Source organism: Mustela lutreola, chromosome 8, assembly GCF_030435805.1.
Source record: "Mustela lutreola isolate mMusLut2 chromosome 8, mMusLut2.pri, whole genome shotgun sequence".
NCBI lineage: Eukaryota > Metazoa > Chordata > Mammalia > Carnivora > Mustelidae > Mustela > Mustela lutreola.
The window spans coordinates 13,297,806-13,308,636 of record NC_081297.1 but is presented as its reverse complement, the minus strand read 5'-3'; the positions used below and the strand labels follow the sequence as shown (position 1 = coordinate 13,308,636).

At 49.0% G+C, this 10,831-nt stretch overlaps 1 protein-coding gene across 3 annotated transcripts; it reads left to right on the top strand.

Moving 5' to 3' along the window:
- Positions 1–2,008: 2,008 nt before the first annotated feature.
- BAMBI (BMP and activin membrane bound inhibitor) lies at positions 2,009–8,450 on the top strand. 3 transcript variants are annotated; one of them, XM_059183816.1, is made up of 3 exons: positions 2,009–2,478; positions 5,691–5,978; positions 6,423–8,450. In XM_059183816.1, the coding sequence occupies exons 1-3, from the start codon at positions 2,403–2,405 to the stop codon at positions 6,839–6,841; spliced, it is 783 nt and encodes a 260-aa protein (XP_059039799.1). In that variant the 5' UTR covers positions 2,009–2,402; the 3' UTR covers positions 6,842–8,450. The 3 variants fall into 3 exon arrangements, with proteins under 3 accessions (XP_059039799.1, XP_059039801.1, XP_059039800.1); XM_059183818.1 differs by lacking the exon at positions 2,009–2,478 and adding an exon at positions 2,569–2,752; XM_059183817.1 differs by lacking the exon at positions 2,009–2,478 and adding an exon at positions 4,382–4,559.
- The last annotated feature ends 2,381 nt before the right edge of the window (positions 8,451–10,831 follow it).

The window sequence follows — 10,831 nt, the reverse complement described above, 5'->3', positions numbered from 1 at the left end:
AGAACCGCTTGCAGTCCCATCTCCCCATCCCCTACTGACCACCCACATCCCCCAACACAATCAATAAATGTCACACCTAAGTTCCTGTGGTCCTCTATGCTTGTAATGGTCTCCTCGCGATTCTCTTTTTTCTTTAGGAGTCATGCCGGATGTCACTGCTTCCGGCTGACCATCCAGACTTCTGTACCTTCCTGGGCCGGTTATCTCTTCTAACATTATGCACCTAAATCTCTATCATCGTCCCACTGCATTGTTTGTGATTTACTGTTTAGCTTCTGACAGCTTTACAACCCCAGAGTCTGGCCTATAGTGGGCGCTTTGAGATAGTTGAATGAATATGCTCTAGAAGTTTCCTTTTAGCTAATAATTGACTCTCTAGAGTTAAAAAAGAGTGTGTCATTACATGACATTCTAAGGGGCTCACGCATTGTCTGCATGAGTCCCTTAGAACTGTTAATTTGTCAAAGAATCCCATGTCAGGAAGTTCTAATCAAAGTCCTCCTCAGGACCAAGGGTCAGCCCACCACTTGAGAGATACTTGCTGTTTACCTGGTGCCATAACCAGTTTAACTTCCTCTTAAAAGGTCCACTCAGTGTTCTCTCCCATCCTTGTAGATGCGATTTTGATCTAGTGAAGGAATGGGCAGAGCATCAATTCATGAAATTATTTTCTTCTTTCTGCATATAAACATTTTTTAAGGGCAATTTCATTAACTGTATTTTGTGTCCTCTGTGGACTTTCAACTTTAATTTACTGGGTTCACCTCGATTTTTGGTCCTCCAGACATGGATATTTTTTTTTTCTTAGCCTCAGAGCTCATTGCTGTACCATGGTCTAAAGGGATTTGACTTCACATCTGTCACCTTAGCATTAAATGCTTTTCTCTTCCTCTTCCCGCCACCCCTTGACATTTTATCTGGTAGGGAAATGTTGGCTGATCCTAAAAGGAAATTTCTCAAACAGTGGATTTTTGTTAATCTCAGGTTATGGGACGAAAGGATACAAGAGCATTCCTGCAGATAAGAGTTTTAAGTTGAATTTAGCCTTCAAAAAGTTAAAACAAAAGAAAACATAACACAACAATAGCAAAACCTCCAGGGCTGCCTTTGGGTAGTTGGGGGCCGGCAGCCCTGCAAGTCCTAATAAATGAATTAGTATCTCAGAAAGGAGATCACTGCGGGGCTGATATTGATCAGGGTCAGCCGGTGTGTTTGCCTGCGATTGTTTGGGGGGTGGTTAATTGAGTGTCAGTCTCGGCCTGTGTCGTCTCGCTGGCGCCGGGTGCTTTTGGATTTGCTAATTTTCGTTAAGTGTCTCTAGCCGGCTCCTCGTCCCCTGTCTCCCCAGGAGAACTTAGCGGCCCCCACTGATCAACAGTCTGCCTGTCTGGGCTTTATTGATCAGAGGGCGGGTGGCTCAAGGCGGATGCGCCCGAGAGGGAGAGGGGGGGAAAAGGCTGAAAGCAGACCCCGGCCCCCGGCCGCCCCCCTTCCGGGCTCCCCCGACGAAACCCCCTTCTCGGCCACACGCGAGCCCCCAGGGCTCGACAGGGGCGCCGTGGCAGATGGCGCACGCCGGGGGACCGCCACTTGTTCCTGGGGTTCCTAGAGCGCGCAGCGTGGCCCGGGAGGCCTTCCGCTAGCGACCCCTCGGTCCCTCGCGCGTTTCGGGGGCAACAAGAAAGTAGCCAGGGGATGGGGGACGCCGGCCCAAGTCTGAGTTTGTGAAGGTCCCGGAGGCGAGTGCCAGAGACCCCGCGGCCGGGATCGACCCGAGCCTCGCGAAGGTCACGGACGCGCAGGCCTCCGCGAGGGGGAGCGCGGGAGACGACATCCTCCCCGCCCGCAGCCCCAGACGCCGGCGCCGCTAGTAGCCGCGGGGCAGGTCCCACCCGGCCCCCCTCTGGGCCCGCCTCCTGGCTGCGGAGATGATCGACTGGAGCCTGGCGGCCAATCGGGCGGCGCCGGCGCTGCCGGGGCGGGGCCGCGTCTGGCCGGCTCCAGGCGCCGGGCGCTATTTACGGCGCGGATCCGGGCCGGCAGAGGCGGGCGCAAGCTGGAGCTCGCGGCTGGCGGTCTGCGCGCGCGCTCGGGGAGCTTCTTCTTCGCGCAGTGGCCGGCCGAGGGGGAGCGAGGCCCATAGCCCACCCGGGACGGCGGCGCGGAGCCGAGCGAAGGGGCCTCCGGTGGCCGCGGAGTCGGGCCGCGAAAGTCCTCTGGGCTGCTCGGCGCCCCTCCAGCCGCGCTCCATGCTCCGGCCGCGGCCCGGCTCCTCGCCCGGTCGCTGACGGCGCCCGCCGCCCCGGGGAGCCCCCATGCCCTGCGCGTTCCGGGAGCCGTAGGCTGCAGTTGCGCCGCGGCTCCGGGAGCCGGCGGGGGCGCCGCGGCCGTGGGGGGCGTCAATGGATCGCCATTCCAGCTACATCTTCATCTGGCTGCAGCTCGAACTCTGCGCCATGGCCGTGCTGCTCACCAAAGGTGGGTGCCCGCCGGCCGGCCGAGGCGCGGGCTCTCCGCGGAGGGGCGCGCGGGGGTCCCGGGGCGGCCGCTGCCGCGGGCCTTTGAAGGCGGCTGCCAAGGCTTTGTTAGCGGCGGGCGAGGCTTCCTCCTGCTGGAGCCCGCAGGTCGCGACAAGTTGCCTGTTCTTAGAAGTCGCGGCGGTGGCTTCGCGGCCGCCCCCCCTCGGGTGTCCCGGGGCCGGCGCGTGGAGGTGGAGTCAGACCTCGGGGCAAGTGGTTGTCAGAATGTTTTTGTAAGTCTGTCCGCGGCGAACTTTCCTGAACGTCTGCAGCCGGGAAGCGGGGCCGTGGTGCGCGCGGGGACGCAGCGGCCCTCCGCACCCCGCGGCTGGGGGCGGCCGCGACGAACCCCCGACCCTGCGGGCCGCCGCGCGGGGCCGGAGTGCGGGCGGTCAGCGCCCGTCCCCAAGTGTGCCTCCGTCCGCGCGTGTGCCTCCGTGTGTGTCTCTCCGTGTCTTTGTGAGCCGGCGAGTGTGAGAGAGGAGGTGCCCCAAGTGCGAGTCTCCGTGTGCAGGAGTCTGATGGGTGGCTTCGCGGGCTGGGAGGGCAGCGGTCCCATTTCCCACTCCCCTCAGGGCTTACACTACTACCGGGGGGAAAGAAAAGAAAGAAAGAAAAAGGTCGGTTTCTTTTTGCTTCCTGCAGTCTTTCGCCTTTTGGGTTGAAATAACCCAAACTCCTAGATTTCAAGGATTCCCCCCCCTCCCCCGCCATGAACTCTCTTTACTGTTCTCCGAACAGATAATTTTTCTTTTTAAATGGGAAGCGTTATTTAGCTTTTGCACTCCCCCCCCCCCACCCCTTCTCTAATTGCCATGTAGCAGGCATGAGGTTAAAGGATAAGCTAGCCCAGAAGGATGCTGTGCTACGGTATTTATTTATTTTGAAAGGAAGGGTGTAATTAACCCTAAATAACAGCCCTGGTAGCCTGCAGAGGGGAGCCTCCTGGCCCTATCAAAGGCCGGCAGAACAGGGAGGGACTGAGGCTGACATGAAGTCACAGATACCGAAACTATGTGCCTGATAATGATATAATTAGGGGATCAGAGATTTCTGACTGCTGCGGACTTCAAAAGCTTTAAAAGAAGCCAGCAGTCTCTCCTGTAGCCATCTTGACTAAAGCAGACATTTTTGTTTAATCACTACATACAGTAACAAGAAAGGGGGGGAACAGAAGAGCATTGTTCACTGTTTCCAAATACCAGTCCCCTTTCTGGGCCTTTTGCATGCCACAGGAAGAAACTTTATGAAACGACAGAAATATAGTTTTAATACAGTAATACAAAAGTCCATTCAACTTGTTGAAATGTGGCTCCAATTAAAAAAAAAAGTTGTTAGAACTTTCGTAGTTACCTGTCAAAATTTTATTAGACTGTTTTAGGTCATTGAAAATACAGTATTTTAAATAGGCTCTCATAAACATTTTACTCTTTTCATTCAGTGCTCTTTTTCTGCACTGGGCTTGAGGTGCATGGGATCAAAATGGACTTTGAATCTGGTTTATTTCTACTTTAAATCTGTTGGTGGAATTAGTCAGGCTAGAGATACGTAGTCATCACCACATAAGACTGGTGAGCTTTGTGCAAAGCATCAAGTAAACTTGGAAAGAGGAGAGAGAACCTCTAAAAAGCAAGGTTCCAACTTGAAGGTCTTCCTGGAGAAGGGACTTCGGCCCAGAGTGGGACAGACCAGGGAGCTCGCCAACCGATGCTAGAGCAGGACCTCCAGCTCTGGACAGTTAAACTCAGATTGCCAGAGATCTGTGATTAGCTGGAAGGTTTTTTTTCTGGTTTTTTTTTTTTTTTTTTTTTTTTTTTTAGAACGAAAGCATTAGCATCTGATGAAAGCTCGAGCATACCATACAGTGGCCTGGAATTTGGACAGATAATTAAATGAGACACCTCACTCAGGCGTTCACATTCGCAGAGAGGAGGAGGAAGAAGAAAGGAGAGGGTCTATAAAACCACAGTCCCTGGTGTTTAATTTCAGAGCCGGGGTTTCAGTAACTACTAGAACTTCTGATCGGGGAGCTGGGAAAAGGTGTGTGCCTCAGTTCTTTTTACGGTAGCATTAGTTGTGGCATCTGACAGTGACCAGAGCCCACAGGGTCAGATGCGCTATTGGTGATCGCTCTGAAACCCAGATCATTTCAACTAGAGGAGGGTGCTAGAAGCCTCAGAAGCATGCACTGCAGCAAAATGTTACCAGTGACTTGCAACTCCCCAAGTAAGTTTTATAAAGGAAACTTTTAATCACTTCCTGGAGAAAAATTTGAGGTTTCCTTAAGGATTTTTCATTCAACTGGCAGAGGATTTTCAGTTTCAGTGTTTCCCCTTTTAGATCCGATGTTGAATTACATGTAAAACTGGGGAGTTAAGAGGAGGAGAAGTTCGCTTTTAAACCCGCCTCCCCTCCTCACCCGCCCCCCACCCCGCCCCTGCCCCCAGTTTTATGACTTTCCATTTGGGCTGAAAGAAATTGACTTTGGCAAGCAAACCACTAATTGTAAACTGCCTAGTTCCTGTTTTACAATATACTGACTAAAAGCTCCTCTGCATGAAAAGATCTTTATAGGCAAAGTTTGCCTTTTCTAGAGAGGTTGCAAATAGCTGCCCAGTTTCATAGTTTTAAAACCTCCTGACCGGAGCAATTTCTAGATTGTTGTGTTTCTAGTTAATAACTTTATAAGGTGTTAGCTAAAGCTCTTAAATCTTGGCACAGCCCTTTAAGGTAGTAAACAATTCAGTAGTTCCGATCAAATATTTATACTGACAAAATCAAAAAGCCTGGCATTTTTATGTTGTATGGTCACGTAGGATTAAAATGAATAAACAGTGTAATTCACCTTACAGTAGGAGAATTTCTTGTGATGATTCTTTTCCTTCAGATCCAGAAGTAAGATTTTGAATTAACCCACTAACTCCTTAGAAATTGCAATTGAACTCTGATTCTCTGCAGTTGGGATTAGTACGTTTCTAAAATTACCTTTAACTGGGTGGAAATTTAAGCACTGCCTTGCACGCAGGGCTCTCCCAAGTCTGCTCCAGGCTGCCACTGCGGGCGCTCAGCTGAATATCCAGAAGTTCATGCCTTTGAACTTGAGCAGTTGCCCAGGTAGAGGCTTTATCTGGGCTCAGGAAGGCGCGTGACGCAATTTCTCATTGTCTTCAGGTGAAATCAGATGCTACTGTGATGCTGCCCACTGCGTGGCAACCGGCTATATGTGTAAATCCGAGCTGAACGCCTGCTTCTCGAGGCTTCTCGATCCTCAGAACACAAACTCCCCGCTCACCCATGGCTGCCTGGACTCTCTCGCAAGCACAGCAGACCTCTGCCAAGCCAAACAGGCCCGAAACCACTCTGGCACCGCCGTGCCCACATTGGAATGCTGTCACGAAGACATGTGCAATTACCGAGGGCTGCACGATGTGCTCGCCCCTCCCAAGGGGGAGGCCTCAGGTAGGTAGAAGCCCCCTCGGACCAGCACGCCGGCCTCCTCTGGTGCGCGGCGGCCACGACTTGTATGTCTGCTATTGATTTTGTTGTTAATGTAATTAGAGACACCAGGGGCAGAGGCCTGGCTGTGGATGCGAAGATGCATCTCTGTTGAGTAGCTTTTCTGTCTGCCTGAGCATGAGATGTCTGTCTGCATGATAGGTTTTGCCTGGCTTTTCCACTTTTGGAAGACCCAGAAGACCCTTCCTGTTCAGGAACCACAGTCCCTACACAGACTGTTCTCGGAAGCCCATCTTTGCACCGCTGGGCAGCGTGTCGTTTGTAAATAGTGTTGATTTCACCGTAAGCTGCTTTCTCACGGGGTGTCTCGTTGCAGATGGATAGATGATCGTAAGTCCCGGTGGGAGGGCGTAACCGCAGTCCGCTCACGTGTTTCTGTTGCTCTAGGACAAGGAAACCGCTATCAGCACGACGGCGGCAGGAACCTCATCACCAAAGTGCAGGAGCTGACTTCCTCCAAAGAGCTGTGGTTCCGGGCGGCCGTGATCGCCGTGCCCATCGCCGGCGGCCTCATTCTGGTGTTGCTGATCATGCTGGCCTTGAGGATGCTCCGGAGTGAGAACAAGAGACTGCAGGATCAGCGGCAGCAGATGCTGTCCCGTTTGCACTACAGCTTCCACGGACACCATTCCAAAAAGGGGCAGGTGGCCAAGTTAGACTTGGAGTGCATGGTGCCGGTGAGCGGCCACGAGAACTGCTGCCTGACCTGTGACAAGATGAGACAAGCGGACCTCAGCAACGACAAGATCCTCTCGCTCGTCCACTGGGGCATGTACAGCGGGCACGGGAAGCTGGAGTTTGTATGATGGGGTCTGACCCCAAACCGAAGTTCTTGGACGCTGGAAGGCTTGGGGTTCTGCTGGACAGGAGCACTTTATCTGCAGAAAAAGGAACTCACCGAGTCCCCTTTGAGAGACGGAATGACCTCTGCAAACAGAATCTTGGATATTTCTTCTGAAGGATTATTTGCACAGACTCTTAAATACAGTCAAATGTATTATTTGCTTTAAAATTATAAAAAGCAAAGAGAAGACTTCATACACACTGTTACCAGGGTTTTGCATCTGAGCGAGCTGGAATTGAGTACCTAAATAAACTAAAATGTGCTCTGTGTAAGCTCCAACATCTTGATTTATTGTAAAGATTTAAAAAAAAATATATATATATATATATTTTGTCTGAAACTTAGCGGTGTCTTGTCATAAATTAAAAACTAAGTGGGAGGTGTAAGAAACTTCATGTTAATTTTACAAATGAAGTTCTGTTGTTGCTCACAGTAGGGTCTCAACTATAGGATTTGGCTTGATTTTTGTTTGTTTGCTTTGTTTTGCCTTTTTTTTTTTTTTTTTTTGGTATTTAAATAAGACCAAGATCTTGTTTGTCCTTACCTGCATATTTGTAGTTTTCTTACAGTGTGGAGAATTTCCAACTGTGTCCTGCCCATCATTCAGTATCTTACCCACGTGTTTTTTGTTTGGTGTTAGGATAACCCTGGTTTTTAGCTTTCACCTATGAGAAATCCTAAACTTTTTTAGACCAGGTGGGATATGGTGGATCAGTGTCTAGAGCTGAGAAAAGGTCATATTCATCAACTTCAGTTGCTCTGAAATGCTTTTTAAAAATGTGTCTACCTCCAACCAAATAAAAACCAAACCAAGTCCGCTAAACGAAACTTCTCGTAGTTAGTCACTGTCTACTTTTACTACGTTTGGATTGATTTACCATATCAGTTGGCTTTTGTCTCAGACCAATTTAAGTATTTTGGATCCCAAATTAGCCAAACTCGATTGTGTTATGCTCCTAGTTTTCAAACCTTCCTTCAATGCAGTGTTATACTAATCTATTTTTTTTTTTTCAGTGTTTAGAAAGGGTTTCAATACTGAGGGTTATTTGTATCAACTGAGATTTAAAGAACACTAGGGTCCTATGCCCCCCACATCGACTTCAGCCACTGACACACTGAGTAACAACAGTGTTTTCACTCCTGTAGGACCTTCTGTCTGGCAAGACTGCTCAGCCTGAATTCAAACCCATGCCATGTTTGTGTACTTTCCCCCCCAAATAGGTCTATGTTATCCTAAATGTGAGAAAAATTTGCCATCTAGGATTCTTTTTTCTTTTTTTCCTGATTCTTTTGTATATTTGAAACTTCTGCTTAAAAATGAACCTCTAGTCTGCATATGTGAGGATGGGGTTTTCTTTTACTGAGTGTTAAAAGATTGTGTGTGTGCATATTTGGGGGGTTATTTTACGATAAGCATAATTTGGGTCCTTTAAGACAGATGCAGTCGCCAAATTCATGGGAGAATCAGTTGAAATGACTAGTCTAAAAAAACGAGTACCTAGATTATCCAATAATTAAGAGGCACAGCCCCATACAAAGTAGGCTATGGAATAAATATACATTTTAATAAATGATGGCATTCGTATTGTGCTTTTTGAGAATGACAGTTCTTGCACGTGTGACTTCCAGTTTATAAAGCGTATGAACTTTTTGGTGTGTTGCTTTTCAAGGGAGCCAGAGAATTGTGGCCTAACTATCCAAACCCATCTAGAGAAGAAAATTCACTGAGATTGCCCCTTGATGGAGTTTCGACCCTCACCTTCACGGTGAGCTCCAGATCAAATTACAGCAGTTTCATATCTTGAAGATGAAAAGCCTGCATGCTCAGGGATGCCTCGAGCAGCCGGTGTCTGTTAGTCTTACTCACCCCATTTCTTCTAAATACCAGTCAACTAAGAACTCAGCAACTCGTTAAGTAAAGACAATGAAGGATTTGAAGTCCCGTTATTTTTTTTTTTTTTTAAGATTTTATTTATTTATTTGGCAGAGATCACAAGCAGGCAGAGAGGTAGGCAGAGAGAGAGGAGGAAGCAGGCTCCCTGCTGAGCAGAGATCCCGATACGGGGCTTGATCCCAGGACTCAAGAGATCATGACCTGAGCTGAAAGCAAAGGCTTTAACCCACTGAGCCACCCAGGTGCCCCTGAAGTCCCGTATTTTGAATCACTTGGAAACCAGTAAACCCCCAACCTCCAGGCACTGAAATCACAGACATTTACTGGAAGATGAATGCAAAATGCCCCCACTTCTGTGTTCGGTGTTCGCTGCCCTGTGTCTTGTTTCTACTATAAATTCACAAGGCTGTTTACACCCATCCTGTTCCGGGAAGGGGGGTGGGCCATCATGTTGTGCACCTGCCACCCACCGCTGGACTGGGGGTCCGGGTGCTCACGTGCTTGCCGAATAATAGACTGGCTATTCCTATTCCCGTGTCTTCCTAGGACGAACCCTGTGCCCCTCGTGTGTTGTGTTCATAAATGAGATACTTACTCATGGAGTGTTTGCGCACCGCCCTCGCCGCCAGTCTTAAAAGGCAGTTTCTGGGCATAACTCGGCCTTTCTACGAAAATACTGCGGGTCTCTCCGCTTTGATTTTTACCAAGAACTAAATATAGGTTCTCCTGTTGCTTTCCTGTGAGAGCGTAGAGGCTGCCAAGAGCAGAGATAAAGGGCCCTTCATGAAATAACTACCTACCTGAGTCGGTGATGTAAGTAAGGTGATGACTGCTGTGTTTGTTTTTCCCTCCTGGAGATGTTTACTGTTACTTTGAGGTGACAGGACAAGGCCGAGCTAACCAAGAACAGCCCTTGTTTAATATTGACATAGAACTACCCCCCCGCAAGTAAGATTCTTTTTCTAAGTGGAAATTTGCCCCAACCAGAGACAAATGGGACCAAATTTGCCATGATGTTTCTATATCTACCCCCTCCCGTTCTCTCCCTTTTGAAAAAATTGATCTGCATGTGGTTATGTCTTTTATGTTATTTCCACCCCCGCCCCCCAACACACACACCCTTATTTTGAATGGCTCAGAGGCTTCCTAGGAATAGACTGGTGTGTCTCTAATTTCTGCTGAACTGATTTTATTAAAAACACTGCACCATAGGGGGTTTGACCTTCTAAAATACCAAACATGTCTGCTTTAGAAAATCACAAAGCTCTCCTCTGAAGAGCTCGTAAATCTGGTTTCAATATGGGCTGATTATAGGCTAAAAGCTTGAAGGCAGGGGCATCCAGTATCATGAGTCTGGAACTAGCCTTTTTGGGGCCAGGACAGCTTTTTTTCCTTATAACTTCTAATTGGTCCTCTTCTCTGTCTCGGCCCAAATAATGTCAAACCTCCACCAAAATTTACATGGCGGGATAAGGCCGAACTCAGAAGGGTAGCGGTCAAGTGCACTTGGGAGTTGCACAGCCAATGCTGTGTTCCAATGCTGCCTTCATCCTGCTAGCTCTGTGAACTTGGGCAAATTCCTTAAGCCCTTTGAATACTCAAGTTTTGTTACCTATAAAATGGGGGCAGTGATAATGGTTTACAAGATTATTGTTTGGAGGTATGCTAGCTATTTCTGTCAACACACACAAGCGTCTTCAATGAACTAGAGGGGCCCAGCAAAATATTCCCCCAAATTTGATGGGCGCCTGGGTGGCTCAGTTGTTAAGTGGCTGCCTTTGGCTCAGGTCATGATCCTAGAGTCCTGGGATCGAGCCCCACATCAGGCTCCCTGCTCAGCAGGAAGCCTGTGTCTCCCTCTCCCACTCTCCCTGCTTGTATTCCCTCTCTCACTGTCTCTCTCCCTTTGTCAAATGAATGAATAAAATCTGTTTTGTTTTGTTTTTTTAAAGTTGAGAGCTTGGGGGACACCTGGGTGGCTCACTTGGCTAGGCATCTGCCTTAGCATTGGGTCCCTGCTCAGCATTGGAGTCTGTTGTTTCTTCTGCCCCTCCCCCT